This window comes from Heptranchias perlo, chromosome 5, assembly GCF_035084215.1.
Source record: "Heptranchias perlo isolate sHepPer1 chromosome 5, sHepPer1.hap1, whole genome shotgun sequence".
In the NCBI taxonomy this organism is placed as follows: domain Eukaryota; kingdom Metazoa; phylum Chordata; class Chondrichthyes; order Hexanchiformes; family Hexanchidae; genus Heptranchias; species Heptranchias perlo.
Window position 1 is genome coordinate 46723235 of NC_090329.1, and position 17252 is coordinate 46740486.

Sequence of the window (17252 nt, forward strand, 5' to 3'; positions counted from 1 at the left end):
AAATTCATTTACTTCCTGTTTGGCATGTACGTCATCCCCTTTAAGGCAACTCAGATGTTCTTTTACATGAGGAGTGCTATATACGAGTGCAAATTGTTAGTCAGATTATAATAATTTAGGAATGGATTATTAATAACAGCTACACATTAAGCTAAGAGCCATTAATAAACCACTTATTTGGGAATTAAATAATCAAGCATTAAAGAGTCAAGAGTTAAATATTGTCAGATAAAATTAATAGCTGGTACATATTGTTCATGGATAGCAATTTGAAGTTTAGGTTGAAAAATTAGGCTTAGAGACAGATTCTCTTATGAAATAGAACCTGTGCCCTTCTATTTGCCATGAGTAGGATAGCGAACCACGGGACTAAAAATTACCCCTTTAACTACTGTGTATTGCATCAATAACCACATAGAATGCTCACCATGTTCTCCTTCTACTCTGAAAAGTGGTAAATATTACAGTCAGACCACTATATTTAGGCTAAAACTAAGATTTATTTATAAGATGATACACAGAAGCAATAATACACAAGTTACCGATGGCACAAATGTTTAGGAAACAACAAAGATAAAATCAGTCCATAAAAGATTAATATTCCTTTACTAGAATGTATTTTTTACACAATTTTATGGGTGAAACAAAGACCTTCATGATGTGATAAAAACTTCTGCCAACACAGAGCCCTGCAGTCCATAGACCAAATTAACACCAGTAACAAGAGAAATCTCCAGCATTTATTCCAGTTCAGAAGCTTCTGAATAAAGAATTTCCAATCAATTAAATTCAAAAACAAAATGCCTAGAATTATTGACAGGCAGATATTCACACCTTGAACAGGTCTCACATATCTATTAATGTTTTGACCATGTATAATTTGATTAGCATGGAAGTCACGTTTCTGATTTGCCAAATAGCCAGGATGCAATCAACCTGGCTTGTTGAAAAAACCATAGCAAATTCATCTCCATACATGGAAGTCCGGAAAGGGATGTCAGTTTAGTTTTCTGCATTTTCTATTCCCGTGGCAGAGAAAAAGGGACTCTGTTTCAGCCCAGGCTAGCTAGAAACAATTTTAACTCACATTTATCTAGTTTATATAAAATCATTAATAACAGAAATTTTCTTTATGTGTTATAAGGAAAGTGCTACCAACTGATCAAAGTGTCAGTTTGGTTCAGGTGATAGCACTCTCGCCTCTGAGTTAGAAGGTTGTGGGCTCAACCCAAGCTCCAACAGTTAGACATATGATCTAGGCCGACACCTCAGTGCAGTATTGAGTAAGTACTGCATTATCGAAGAGTGCTGCCTTTCGGATGAGATGTTAAACCTGTCTGTGTGTTTCGATAGATGTTTAAAATAAGTTCCCACAGCAGTATTCAAAGAGCAGAGAGGGTTTCCTGACCAACATTTTCCCCTCAACCAACATTACCAAAGACAGATTAATTTAATTTGATGTTTGAGATCTTGCTACGTGCAACTTGGCTGTGGCATTTGCCTACATTGCAACAGTGACTTTACTTCAAAAATAATTAATTGAAGGACTTTAGGATATCCTGAGGATGTAATAAGCTGCTAAATAAATGCAAGTTCTTTCTTATTTGACAAGACCAATGCTCTGCTTTCATCACAATGGGAATTCCCCATTATTTGCCCACATTAACATCCAAAGTCATTAACTCAAAATTAATAAAATTGTTTTTTTTTTTAAAAAAGATCAATTTGATTATACTGCTCCATGTCATCAAATGTTTTGAGTAACTATGTTCTTCTCAAGAGGTTTGGTGGATGTCATTGATATAATATATGCATATAATGACTTTTTAAATGAAGAATTTGTTTATTATAGTCTTGTAAAACACAATATTTTGCAAAAATCCAGACTGACCAAATTGCTAGTCATTTTGTAAGTTTTCATAATTTCCATGCTTTGAAACATTAAAAGTATAATCCAGTAATTACCCATATGTATTAACATTACAATTCTAAATTTCTTTTTTTAAAAGATGAAGAACTGTAAAGTGAAACAAACTATTTCAAATGTACATTTGTTTCTCCAGTTTCCGTAATCCTGTCCTCCTCCTTTCGATGTGGTACTTGTTTCCATGCAATTTCCTTAGGTCACGAAAGTGAAATGGTTGAGGCTACCAATAGATCTGGTTTCCAGAGGTAAGATTCAAAGAGAGCAGGTCATATAATAAAATTTGCTGATACGAAGTAGAGCAAGTCATTGTCTGGCATTTCAGACTGGTCATTGTGTGATACATCACTATCACATGGCATTCCATTCAACAGCCTAAATGAGAACACACAACACTCAATTTGATTTAAACACAAGCATCTGTGTAGCATGTTGCCCTCACTTTTAAACTTACCAACTTCTGGTTGATAGTCATGTACTTGACTACTTGAGCTACCCAATTGTTCTGCAAAATCGTTTTGCAATGCTACATTTTTTTGCTTTGTTCCAGATGTGTCTGCACAAGTTACATCACAAAGCTTATGACTCAAGGGGTTTTGCCAGAATTTAAGATTAAAATCAACAATAATGATAAATGGTCTCAACAGATAAAAAAGAAAACCATACAATTAGCTGGGACTATATTTTTTCTTAAGGTGAACATAAAGTTTTTTTTATTTAAACAAGCAATTAAGTTTTACATCAGTTCTTGCTTCAGTGTAAGACTGGTAATACAGGTCCTGCAGTTTCTTATGAATGCCCATTTATTTTAATTCCATAAAATGTCTTTATGCCTTTAAGGTCTTTGCTATTCAAAAATTAGGTTAGACCCCAGTCAGGTCAACTTTATCAAATAATTTGAGAAATTATTTTAATTTATTAAATATTGCATGCAATTAAACAGACCAGAGACAAAAAAAATGAAATATGAATCCCATAAGCACAGGATCTACAAATTAACAACACTGGCAGTCAAAACTAACAATTCCAAGTATCAAGAGCAAAACAAACAGGTAACTAGGTAGGATTGGGTCTTTTTAATCAATATCACAAAAGGTCTTCTAACTGGCTTCTGTGAGCCACTGAAGATCTATTCCACAGTATTGAAACCCAGGACTCCCTATGTCATCCCTTTAAAAAGAGAAAAATAAAATTACAATTTTAATACAAGTCAGTGAACTCGTTCATTTATTTTTTTACAATTTTTCTAGCATCTGGATACCAAAGTTTTATTCAAAGTAGAATAACTGCAATCTTACTGATAAACAATTGGTTTATTAAGCAATTAAGATTGAGTAGTCAATGAAGCATGTTATCTTGTGCATGTGCACTTTCAGCTGAAAATCAGAGACTCTATACACCCATTAGTCAGAACTTGCAGTTTTTAAAACTTCATGTAATCTCTGAATCTCCAATGAAATATGGTAACTGTTCTCTTACGCTAATTGAACCACACATCCCTTGATTGTATGGGAGAGTAAGCCAGTAATGACAATCAGCTCACTATGATGCACAATGAAAGTTGTCAGGGGAAGGGATGTAACTATTAATTAAAATAGATTACGGGGATGAACTACAGACTAGTATTAAAATCCTCATTAGGTTGAGGCTTGCATGTGTATTTTTAGCTTCACCAAATATGCTCACAGTGGTCCACAGCCAACTTGGATTGAGTTTATTTGGAAATTGATATGAAATAGAGCAAAGTATGAATTCATTATTACTTTACTCATTTCTTTTATTAATTCATGAATATTTGTTGCCTGAAGAACAAGTACAAATTTGTACCAACGTACTTTTACCAAACCAATAGGCATGTACCACTGTATATGTACAAAAGAAATTGTACTTCTTTGCTCTCATCATAGCGAAGCTTGCAGGTACTGGTTCTGTATTACTACAGTTAAAGTTTGTTCATAAACAAGATCCTCTTTCAAATGTTCTGAATCACGCACTCACTTTTTGTGGAAATTCAGCAGTATAATATTGCATTTATTTACCACAGAAAGGATATAATAGAATTGCACTTATATGAAGTATTGTAGCCTTGTAGATGTTATTCAAGAAAGAGAACAAAGATAGAAAAATAGGCGACCTTGAGCATCTTGGATCCACCAAAAACTCTAATGGTAATGTTGAGTTTCCACTCCAAAGGGTTATGAGATTAATCCCAACCTCAAATTATCTTAGTTCACAAGATAGATGAAGTTGGCTCTTCAGCCCATTTGATCGCATCCTTTCAAAGTACCAACCCAATTGTTTTCCCATTACAGAATCTAGCCACTTAAATTCATCCAGTGTCCTGGCCTCAAGCACTCTTCCCAGCAAGTTGTTGCAGCTGTTGATCAGCCTCTGTGTAAATACTTCCTGGCGCTTGTCATAAACGTGTACTTCGTAACCCTGAACCTATCCTCTCTCAGGCTGCTGCCATGGCATATTTTAAACTATTCTGACACATGGATTAAGGCATCATTCCTTAAAAGTTTCAGATCAAATTTCTCAAAGACAATTTTTTCTACAAAAATTGGAATGATTTTAAGCAAACTTCTGTACCTTGAATCTAAATATCATTTAAGGACTTCATCACTCCAACTTCAGCAGCTCTACATCAAAGATAAGGGTAGCATTGCCTGGGATGACTCCGGGATGGCCTGTTGCACCGTATGCCATGTCAGGGGTACAAGTCAGTTTTGCCCTTTGCCCCAAACTCATCTGTTATTGAAAAACAATTCATATTATTGATTATAGTTTTGCTTGGTAGTATTGTATTCATTAGTTTCCATTCATTTAAGAAGTGTTTTCCTTCTACTCATTATATTAATGAGAAAACATAGTAACATATTGCTGACACACAAATTGAAAAACTGATTCTGCCATTTCACCGTACTGTTCGACTCACAAAGTTAGTCATATACACATTTAATTTCTCAGTTGGTTATTCCCTGCTGTCCACACTCCATTGCCCCACAGCAAACTGCATCAATCATTTCATCGTGCTTTCATCATCCTCTTTGAAAATATTAAATCAGACTGCACTTTTAACTGTGTTGGCCTCTCACAGAAAGGCCCTTTGATTAGTGAGCTTTCTGCCCACACAGTCATTGTAACCAACCAAACCTTTTATCCAAACTTTGCACTTGGTCCTACTGTTCCTTTAAATTGGAAACTGGGTGTCAATGTTTAAGGCTATTGTTTAATGTGCTAGAAATATACATCATAGCTGATAGCATCTAAGTTGGATTCTTAGCATACACATCCCATAAAAAACATATTTTTATTACTGTGCAGCTAATGGAGAGGTATATTAAAGTTATAAGCTGTAACTACCATAACACAGCATAATGTGTATTTTTTTTCAAATAAAAGTTATATTTGGTGGAATATAAATCTTTAAATACAGAACCAAGCAATAAATACCTGTGCCACACCTTCTTCCCAGCCTTTAATTACTTCCTGTCTGCCAATCTTGAACTTGAAAGGCTTGTTCCTGTCTCTGGAAGAATCAAACTTCTTTCCATTCTGCAGCATTCCTGCAAATACCACAAAATCCTCCTTGAAGCAATGATGGACTGATCAAAAAAAAAATAGTTCAAGACTGCTTTTTCTAAAAAGATTACAGACCTAGATGTCATAAAAGGCTCTACAATTGCTGATGCCAAAATACTTTTGGAAAAAAGGTATTTCCTTATATCAGCTTGCTTTACACAAACAAGTTGATACCCCAAACCACCGATATGGAGTGATAGTATAAAATTTAAAAAAATACCCATAAACAAACTATCACATAACCTTAGGGTCACATGATTTTCTTTTTCAATTAATCTTTGCTGAAAACTATTATTCTATACTTCTGGTTCAAAGCTTTCGTCCAAGAAAATAATAATTTTGAAACAGTATATGTATGAGAGTTTGAAGAGAATCAAGCTTTTGTACAAGGGTGGCCTTTTATTTGCGATAATGTGTATACAAATTATTAAGTGGTGCAGATAAGGTGGACCCAAAATATTGTTTTAAGGTAAGTTAGCGGAGTAGGACAAGATGACATAAATTTAATTAATGAAAAGTAAAACAAATATTAGAAAAAAAATGTTTACTCAAATGTCATAAATGTTTGGAACAATTTATCGGTAAGGTAAGAGAGTCAAAGACACTGAGGACATTTAAAATACAGTTGGATGCTAGGCTGGGTGACTTGGGAGTAAGAGAGAGACCAGATTAGATAGGTTGAATTGCTATTCTCATCTTTGACTTAATTTTCCTTTTTAAAAAAAAATCTAATTGAGGTTACGTCAAAATAAGTCTGTTACTCTCAATGGTCCTAACATTATGCTGTGAGTTACTAGTGTATGAATGCTTAATACATTTGTTTGAAATTCCTTGCTCCACTACTTTAGCGAAAACATTAACCCAATTAATTTAAACAGGTTAATTGCCTCACCAGAATAGCAGAAAGAGTAGCTTCAGACAAACGGTTAAGCATTCACTTAGAATACCATTGCATAATACCAGTCCCAATTGTTGTCTTTTACAAATATGAGTCAAATTATAACATTTCTACATTTTGATGACATAAGCACAGAACTATTGTTACAATTTGATAGCAATTTACAGTATGGAAAAGGCTCATTCCTATACGACATATATTTAGAATGACAACACTGTTGAAATAAAATTCAGCATGAAGCATTCACATTTTTAAAAGTGTAATCATACAAAAATGTAGCTTTGCCGTTAGTCATTATGTTAATAAAATTCAAATATTTTCAAAGCTCATTTTATTGAAATGTGATTTATTCCCCCCCCACCCCACTCACAGATAAGGTACTTTTCATCAGCTCTATGTACACAGAATGTAATTACAGAACATTGAAACTTCACCAGAACAGAGCACCGACTACAGTCACAAACAAATCTCAACTGCCAGAACATTCTGGCAGCAAGTTGTTTTTGTATCGTTCAGTACTCCCATCATCATTTATGTGCCAAAAAGAATCTTTAAAATATTAATTTAATCAGATTATATGACTACCCAAATTACAGTAACAGAATTTGTGCACAAGTAATAGATTTAGCATGCTATTCAACACATTTCTCAGATATCGTACAAAAATAGCACAGTGTCAAGGAGTTGCAAAATGCTGACCTATTTCTGCAGAGCTGGCTATAAAATCTAGGTCATAGTTTTGCCTTTGGTTGTCTGACAGTCTGCATTAGACACCATTCACAAGCAATACAGTGGCTCCATAAATTCACAGAAAATAAACGTCACCGTGAATCCTGTATTAAAAAAAAACCCTATGGCAGTGTAGTCTGCATATCCTATAGGAACAATATCTTTCAAGTGTTTTCTATAAATATCCATTTTACATTGCAAGTCATTTAGATCAAATGAGGGAAAGCAAAAAAGTTTGCACAGATTACATGAATGGAAACAACAAAATGCATTATTTTACCAATAGAAATACATTCACTTAGTAACTGGCACTGCCATTTAATTTTATAGACTTAATTTTTTGGCAATGATATTAAATTAGCTTGTTCTTAACACATTTCACTGAACTATTAACACTCAGGGGAAAAAATGTCAAAATATCTTCTGCAATGCAAAATATTTACAACCTGAAATTAATTAGCTTACAGTATATCATTTGAGCAGTAAGAAACTAGTTAATGAATCAGTTAGATGTGTGTAACTAGAGAAGTATGTTGATAAATATTGGATTATGTGCATAAAAGATTCCTTCCCAACTCTCGATTAGACTAAAACTTTATCCAAATATTCCGAAAAATCCCTAGAAAATTTATACATCATTTTTTAAAAAAATGAATTTTCTTTTTTAAAAAAATTCTGCCTCATCATATACAACTTCCCTGGGATATATTGCTTTGTAACTGGCTCCTAAGAGCTGGGTAAGAGCTCACGAACCACCTTTTTTTCAAATCTTCATCTCTCCTCCTCATGAGAACTAATGTTGCCACCACAATCTGGCCAAAACTGAGAACCCGTCATGTGGTGAATTTCCAGCACAGACCTTCATATGCTGGTACTCTGTGGCACGACATTTGCCACTTCAAATTGTGTGTGACTACATCACAATTAATGAATCTGCCATTTTGTGAATTTATTTCCACAGATACAAAATAGACAAGGAAAATCGGGTAAAACAATTGTTATGGCATGATTACTTGCAGCAAGCTAACACTGCTGCAATGACATTAGTATTGCTGACACAATAATAAACATTTAGAGTCATAGAGTCATAGAGTTATACAGCACGGATAGAGGCCCTTCGGCCCATCGTGTCCGCGCCGGCCATCAAGCCCTGTCTACTCTAATCCCATATTCCAGCATTTGGTCCGTAGCCTTGTATGCTATGGCATTTCAAGTGCTCATCCAAATGCTTCTTGAATGTTGTGAGGGTTCCTGCCTCCACAACCCTTTCAGGCAGTGAGTTCCAGACTCCAACCACCCTCTGGGTGAAAAAGTTCTTTCTCAAATCCCCTCTAAACCTCCAGCCTTTTACCTTGAATCTATGTCCCCTTGTTATAGAACCATCAACGAAGGGAAAAAGCTCCTTAGTATCCATCCTATCTGTGCCCCTCATAATTTTGTACACCTCAATCATGTCCCCCCTCAGCCTCCTCTGCTCCAAGGAAAACAAACCCAATCTTCCCAGTCTCTCTTCATAGCTGAAGCGCTCCAGCCCTGTTAACATCCTGGTGAATCTCCTCTGCACCGTCTCCAAAGCGATCACATCCTTCCTGTAGTTTGGAAACCAGAACTGCACACAGTACTCCAGCTGTGGCCTAACCAGTGTTCTATACAGCTCCATCATAACCCCCTTGCTCTTATATTCTATGCCTCGGCTAATAAAGGCAAGTATCCCATATGCCTTCTTTACCACCTTATCTCCCTGTTCCGCCGCCTTCAGGGATCTGTGAACTTGCACACCAAGATCCCTCTGACCCTCTGTCTTGCCTAGGGTCCTCCCATTCATTGTGTATTCCCTTGCCTTGTTAGTCCCTCCAAAGTGCATCACCTCGCACTTTTCCGGGTTAAATTACATTTGCCACTGTTCCGCCCATCTGACCAACCCATCTATATCGTCCTGCAGACGGAGGCTATCCTCCTCGCTATTTACCACCCTACCAATTTTTGTATCATCAGCGAACTTACTGATCATACCTTTTACATTCATATCCAAGTCATTAATGTAGACCACAAACAGCAAGGGACCCAGCACCGATCCCTGTGGTACCCCACTGGCCACAGGCTTCCAGTCACAAAAACAACCTTCGACCATCACCCTCTGCCTTCTGCCACTAAGCCAGTTTTGTATCCAAAGTGCCAAGGCACCCTGGATTCCATGGGCTCGTACCTTCTTGACCAGTCTCCTGTGGGGGCAAATATTTTACTAAAAATGTATTAATTTCACTTTAAGCATGCCACTGCTGAATAACGTTCTATATTTCTTTCCAAACTACTAATAGCAATCTTCGCCTCTGTTTTTCCCTTATTTAGCAAAGAGTCAGGTGCAAACAACCTGGTCAATCTATCAGCAATAATGCACTTTTCAATTTGCGCATTTCAGAAACAAAGATGAATAAATTGCATGGTTATGGCCAAGAGAATGGGAAGAACAATTCCTGTAGTTCCATTGCAGGGCAGTTACTATTCCTCACATTTATAAATGTTTTTTTATTTCAAACACACCAGCCCAACTTTTCTAGGATTTTATACTGATGTGGACAGGAGTCACTTCTTTGAAAAATAATATAAATACCTACATTTGCCTAGAGGATGTTTGTGCCTGGTACCCATAAACAGAAATGGTTCTGTAAACAGTCTGTTTTCAGCTCAAACTGCCATGAGCAGTTTTTATTTAAGTAGAAATTCTGTATACAGTAAGTACTAAGAGAAAAGTGAAAGTGTGTTTATACAAGAAATATTGTTTAAACATTATCCTGGGTGTGCATGAAGAACTTCCTTCTTTTCACTGTGGAAAAAATGGTGTCACTTGGGATTAAAATTATTCTTGGGAAATGTTTCTACAGGAAACTCGTGTACTGATGGATGGAAAGAACAAAATCCCATGCGTCTGTGTGAGAGGCAAACTGATGTCAGCAACTCAAAATGACCTCAACAAGATCAGTGCAAATTAACTAAATCAAATCCCGTTTCTTCTGTTATGGTATCATCTCTTCAAGATGAAATCTCCAATCCAATCATTGGCTTAATGGGGAGAAGGGTATTCATTACTTATACATTACACAAACTAGAGAGAGCTGGATATGGAATAGACGGTGTTTGACCAGTGAATAACATGGGCAGGTGTCCTGACCTGAAGTTGCTGTCTATTCCAGAAAGGAAATTAAAATGCAATGAAAATATCTTGTAAAATTTCTGTACTCAAATCAAAAGTATATAGAGAACATTTTAGTTACTTTTACATCTGTAATTTGAACTGCAAATTAAAATTGCAGCCTTAAAATTACTCCACCCCAGATCTCTCATGGTGTTGTTCATGGTCAAAGGGTATCATGACAGGGTTGTTACGCCTGGTAATGTAAAATGTTTTTATGAGTGGCAGTGACTTTGATTGACTAAGTCAAATTGCATTTTTATTAAATGGTATGGGATTTTTAATTGATGTAAAATTTAAATTTGACCTCCAAAACATGAAAATTTAAATCAGTAGCTTTGATTATTATATGTTGTTTTAGTTATTTACATTTTTAAAAAAAATCACATACCTTTTTGAATAATAAAAAGGAAGATGATAGGGAAATGTACCAAGTTGCAGATAGGTACGTGGCATAAAGTAGCACTGGAGGGGTGGAGGGTGGTGCAGTGGGGTTTAGCAGCACTGGGATAAGAGGAAAGTCCTAGGTTTAGGTAGCACTAATGGGTGCATGTGGGCTTGTTAAAATTGAGGCAGGGTGCTGGAACTTGAAAATACTTGGAGATTTTTGCAGACTGGGGAGTCAGAGTCGAGGTTCCTGCAGCGTGGTAGTCATAGGATCTGGAAAGATCAGGGGGTGGGGGCGGGCAGGGGGAAAGGGTAAGAGCTTCCTGCATGTGGAAGAACTGAGAGGGAGTTCCCAGCATCAGAGCACTGGAGAAGAGGGTTCTACATTTCGTGAGCAGCTGCACTTTTTGGATCTGAGAGTACTGGGGTGGTAGGGCAGATGGGAAGGCATTTCTGGTCTATGGGAACATTGATGGAGGTGAGGGATCTCAGTATCATGTTGTGATCTTTGAAATTCTCTACCCCAGAGGGTAGAACCTTTGGAATTCTCTACCCCAGAGGGCTGTGGTTGTTGAGTCGTTGAACATATTCAAGGCTGAGATAGACAGATTTCTGGACTCTAGGGGAATCAAGGGATATGGGGATTGGGCAGGAAAGTGGAGTTGAGGTCAAAGATCAGCCATGATCTGAGTGAATGGCGGAGCAGGCTCGAGGGGCCATGTGGCCTACTCCTGCTCCTGTTTTTTATGTTCTTAAATTGGCAATTCAGATCTCATAACCTAATCTGTTCCACATAAATAGCAGTAATAGATAAAAAATAAAAACAGAAAATGCTAGAAAACACTCAGGTCAGGCAGTATTTGTGGAAAGAGAAACAGAGTTAACATTTCAGGTCTATGACCTTTCATTTTAGCCTGATGAATCAAGATTGCTTTCTTCAGTGGCTGCTCTGCATCTGTCAACTCATCATTCTCCTCAGCGTAATAAGCCACATCTCCAAGCGTCAATATGTCATCACCCTGGAGTAAGGAGGGAACCCATGATTCTCTTTGGATATAATTACCATGGGCATTCCCTGGAAATTTTTCATTGACACACAGAATTATTTGGCAGTGACTGCAGATTATTTGAACATATAATCGAGAGGTGTGCTTTGCTTTTGATGAATGCCATGGAGTTTGCACAGGTGTTTGAATTGATGGTGTCATGTACTCTGTGAGGTTGAGGTAGCTCTGCCGGCTTCAGTATAGGCATGCCAACTTGAGTAATAGTGGATCCTGGTTGTCCTCCTACTATGGCCTTGGACTTTCCTGAGCTTCCTCTAGGGCTGCATCTATTCTCTCCTTGCCCAACAGGTCTACCATAGCGAGACTTACTGATAGACCCATACTGTTGTGTGGACTGAAACAGTCAAGTTTCTCCTCTCAATATCTCTGGTGCTGCTCCATACTGCACCTGTGCTAACTCGCTCATCTAACTAAACACCTTTACAGCAGGTGTTATTAAATTGATGTGAGCTGGAAAGCAAGCATGAGCAGATTTGCAGGTGTACTTTTAATTGGTGCTCAACAAGCCAAAAAGAGTGAACACTGGGCCTGTTTGTTAAGGTGCATCAAACCAGATTACTCCCCAGAGGAATTTTAAGAACATGAACAAAAAGCCATTAATGTTAACTCACCAAATTACTACAATAACACACATTTAATGTCCACTAGCTCGAACACAGAAGAATTTCACCCTCCAGAAGTTATGTCTGCATCCAAAACTTCAGAATTTAGAGTTCTGCTTATTTTTGTCCAACCATACTCCGAAACTTGCCTAGGAGCCTTAGTTATGGCCGATGCTAAATGATCCTTATCTGTATGCGACAGTTTAAACCTGATAAATGTATTTAGTTTGCCAAGAAATGAATATTTGTGACCAGAATTCTATATACTCGTTTATAATTCTAATTTGTAATATTGCACTTATGCCACAACCCGGTTAATCAAGTTATGATCCAATAAAATTTAAATTCAAAAGAGCTTGTTCAAAAACCTATATAAAATATTCCAAGCAGGCAAAAAATAACTAATATCCTCAATTACCCAACACACTTAGCACTGGGGAAAAAAGATTAACTTCAATATCATTCCTAATCAGGTACTTATCCTGTTGTAAGTCACCTGAAGTTAGTGTCCCAGGACCAGAAAAGCACAGTTTTACGTTCTAATTAACAGATGCCAATAAGACATCTATCGAGCACAATTTTTTTGCTGAAAAGATGAGTCTAGCTGATTCAACTGACAAATGTTTAGAAACTTTTAGTCTGTCTCTACAAAGATATTTCTGTGGCGTTGAGTAGAAGCCAAGATAAAGGGAAAAGAACCAACGGCTTTAAGTGCCCAAGGGCGTGAATTATATACAATGCATGGAGGACGGGGTGGTCATATGTCATCGATCATACCATGAAAATCTCTTAAAAGGAAAAGTCCCTATGATTTTCTCCTGCTTTAGCTTTTCTCTGGTACGTGTGCAAAGGATAAGAACGAATTAGAACACGTCGTACCTTTACACTCTTTAGCCCATATCGATTTTCTGTTTCTTTATTGTCCAGAGATAGGCAATGTTATTAAAATAAGACACTTTTACCATGATAAATATACTTTGTTTGCCAATAAATTGAATGCTTGTATCATAAATTTTATAAGCTCACTTACGTAAAAAATACTAATTTGCAATATAGTATTTGTACCTCAACCCAGTTATTCAGCAATAATAAAATTTAAATTCAATACAGACTAGAAAAAAAATATTTTAAGCATGTAAAACACACTAATGCAGGTTCCTCCATTATCCAGTGCACTTAGTAATAAAAAATAGAAATACTTTTTAATCAGGAATTATATATACATGCACACATACATAAAACATGACACAATCTCCATATTGGGAGCCAATGGGAAACATTTTCACTTTAGAATTCTATTTGGATCAGACATGCATTTAACCGGTTAGGGATACACAGTCACAAATGAGATATTACCAAGCATTTCTAGTCAGGATATTACAGATTGTAGATGTTAAAACATAGTAACAGTAATGATTTGGCAGGTAAAGTCCATTTAGTCTACTCTTCCAAACTTTCTTTCAGTTTCGTTACTATAATTCTGGAACTAATATCCCTAATTTTGTTTGACTCCCTTAACTTTGAACAGTGCGCTGTCTAGTCCTTGAATCCTGGCCCCCAACAGAACAATAATTTTGGATCCAAATAATCAGTACCTTTAACAATCTTAAAGACCTCTACAAAGTTGCCACCAATCTTCCTCTTCTCCATGGAGTAAAGTCCCAAGATAGACAAACTTTCCTCATGACTTAACCTTCCAAGTTCAGGGATCAGCTTCTTGGACTTCCTTTGATCTCTTTACAATAATTCTACATCCATCGTGTAATAAAGAGACCAAAACTAAACAAAAAAAATTCCAGATGCAGTCTCACCAAGGCCAGATACAACTTCCAACATTATCTCTTTAGACATAAAAGTTACCATCAGCTACGCATCCCAACATTTTATTTACTTTCTTCATTGCCTATAAACTGAATTGACGGTTTTAACAACCTACCCACCAAAACCACCAGATCGCTTTCCTGCTCTGTTACCTCAAGCACATCATAACTTAATATATATTCCACATTCTCACTTTTTCTACCTAATCTCATTACTTTATGCTTGTCTTCATATGCAAACATGAGGGGGAATTTCAACTCCCAAGAACAGGTGGGTTGGGGGTGGGTGTGAGGTCAAAATGATAAAAGTTTGAAGTGGGACCTCATCCCGGGTTCAACGTGCCGACTTCCGGGTTTAACCTAGGAGCGTTTGGATGCGCGCGCAACCGAAACCCGGAAGTCCCGTCCCCAATTAAAGCCGGCGGGGCAATGTAGGTGATTGAAACACTTGAGGTAATTAATTTTTTGTGGATACTGCAGCTGAAACGGATGTAACTTCTCTTGCACGTGCTTCCCATGGCTTCTGAAAGACTTCATTGAAATGGAGGCAGCAGACCTTTTAAACCTGTGATTGAGACATCTCAATAAAAGATCAGGTATTGCAGCTGGTCACTCAGTTCTCTAAAGTAATTCTTTGGCTGAGACTTCTTTGTGTTTAGACTGAGATTTCGTGTGTTCAGACATATTTACCAACATTTTGGAGTCTCTCAAACTGACAAGATCAGGTTGGGGGTTGGGGGCGGTGGAAATGGATCTATTCTACAGTACATCTGAGGAGCAGGAACAGCACCATCCAGGGCAGGCACCTCGTGGAGTTCTGGGATTCACAAGTGCACAAGACAGAGGTGCGCAACAAGGATCTGAAGAACAGCAGAGAGGGGACCAACGGAGGAGCCGACGTCACAGAAGGCACTACACGCACGTGAGCAGGTCTAAAGGCAGAAGCTGAAATTCCTGGATCTCTCTGAGGAGCCGTGCCTACACAGGCTCAGGTTGAGTCGGCAGGTGGTCGCAGACATCTGCAGCCTCCTTCAGGAAGAGTTGTTCCCAGCTGGATCTGCATTGCTCGTTGCACTGGAAGTAACCACAGCCCCGAATTTCTTTGCCTCTGGTTCCTTCCAGGGTTCCAACGGTGACATTTGTAGGGTCCAAGTGTATAAGGCAGGTGACTGATGGATTGTTTGCCAGGGTATCCGATTATGTGAAGCTCCCCTGCGACGACAACAGCCAGAATGAGCGGGCACTGTGTTTTTCCTCGCTGGCTGGCTTCCCACAGGTGTAGGGCGCAATCGATTGCGCACACACAATAATCTGAGGACCATCACATGAACCAGCAGTATTCATTAAACGAAAGAGCCATCACTCCATCAATGCGCAGCTGGTATGTGACCACAACAGGAGATTTCTGCAGGTGTGTGCCAGATTCCCTTATGATCCGTTCATTTTGCAGCAGTCAAACATTTCAGAGCTCTTCCAGGATAGAGACAGACTTAAGGTGGCTAATTGGGGTCAAGGGCTACCCCCTACAAACATGGATCATAACACCTGTGAGGAACCCCACCAACACGGCACAAGAGCGATAAAACCAGAGCCACATGACCACCAGGTCCATCAATGAACAAGCCATAGGAATGTTGAAGATGCACTTCAGGTGCTTGGATAGATCTGGGGGAGCCCTTCAGTATTCACCAGCGAGGGTGCGGATTTAATCATCGTTTGCTGCGTCCTGCACAACACTGCGCTGCTGAGGGGTTTAGAGGTGGTCGAGGACGAAGGCACTCCTCAATCGTCCTCTGTCGGCGGTAACATTGAGGAAGAAGATGAGGACGACGATTAGGAGCATGAAGAGGACAAGGAGGCGGAATATGGCAATGGTGCACGCATCGCTAGACCAGCTGCGCACATTGCTGCCCGGGATGCCGTCGTCTCTGAGGTTTTCATTATGACATTCCAAAAATTAAGATCTTTGACATACTCATGCCACCTGGCAAAATCATCACCACAACCACCAAAACCCCCCCTCCTCCTTTTGCACAAAACAGTCCTTCAGCCACGAATATACCCATTGCACAGCTGCCCAATGGTCTTGCTTTGTATTGGCATTGATCGTGAAACAAACAAAAGGTCCACTTGAAAGTCTGGAAACAATAATGTAGAAGACTTGGAAGTGGTGATAATTAAAAATTTTTATGTGCCAACATAAAAAGAAATATAAATTACAACATAACATTTCTTCAAACATCCTTGTGCATGCCCTTGGTGAACTACAATTGCTTAAACTTACGCTTCCTACCACTTCGACGTGGTGCATCCCCTGTGGCTTCAGCAGAGGTAGAGGCAGGCTGCCCAGATCCCTGCCCTGACTGCTGAGATGCTTTTGGCTTACGACCTCTGGGTTTTGGAGCCTGTCAAAAACTCAACCATTGGGAGAGGAGGTAACATTTATGGTACTGGTTGGGGGCAGTGGTGGGGGGGGGCAATGTGGGAGCGCTTTGAGTGGAGTTCCCACTTCCATGTCCCCTTTCGCTATCATCCCTCTCCTAGGACTGCGCCACATCACTCCCACCACTCTGCTGAAGAGCAGCTTGGTACAGATCAGTGACGCATTGTAAGGCCACAGATAGGGTATCTGATATCCAATTTAAGGCGGCAGACATGTTGGCATCCAAAGTCTGCACCGCCATGGTCATGGCCTGCATAGACTCATTTGAGAGTTCTGCTTGAAACTCAATGGAGGCGGCCACTCTCTCCACGGTAGACATTCCCACACTTAACTGTGACAGCACTCCACTAATGCTGGAATTGGAATCCTCCATCCTCTCTGCTATTGTGGAGAATGTGCATGGCACATTTTCCAGTACCTCGCAAAGTTGCAGCTGTATCTCAATCATTCTCCTTCTCATCAATGGCCCCTGGGATTCAGCACCTGTGTCCAGCTGAGCAGAGCTTGGAGAGGAATGGGCCCTTCGATGCAGACTCTCCACAGCTGTCCCTGCCAACAGTGTCTGCTCGTGCTCACTTGTGACTTGTGATTCACCAAGTGACAACCC

At 38.7% G+C, this 17252-nt stretch overlaps 1 protein-coding gene across 4 annotated transcripts in view; it reads right to left on the minus strand.

Annotated features, from left to right (window-relative positions):
• Window positions 1–501: 501 nt before the first annotated feature.
• LOC137321366 (peptidyl-prolyl cis-trans isomerase FKBP1B) overlaps window positions 502–17252 on the minus strand; it is a 64485-nt gene continuing 47734 nt past the window's right edge. For 3 of the 4 annotated variants that reach the window (XM_067983751.1, XM_067983750.1, XM_067983748.1), the window contains 3 exons: window positions 5381–5493; window positions 4517–4675; window positions 2608–3094 (listed from right to left, as the gene is read on the minus strand). In XM_067983751.1, the coding sequence (XP_067839852.1) occupies window positions 4547–4675; window positions 5381–5491 (240 nt within the window). In that variant the 5' untranslated portion in view covers window positions 5492–5493 and the 3' untranslated portion in view covers window positions 2608–3094; window positions 4517–4546. Of the gene's footprint in view, window positions 2300–2607; window positions 3095–4516; window positions 4676–5380; window positions 5494–17252 lie in introns of those variants that run through there. The other variant, XM_067983749.1, reaches the window with a different exon arrangement.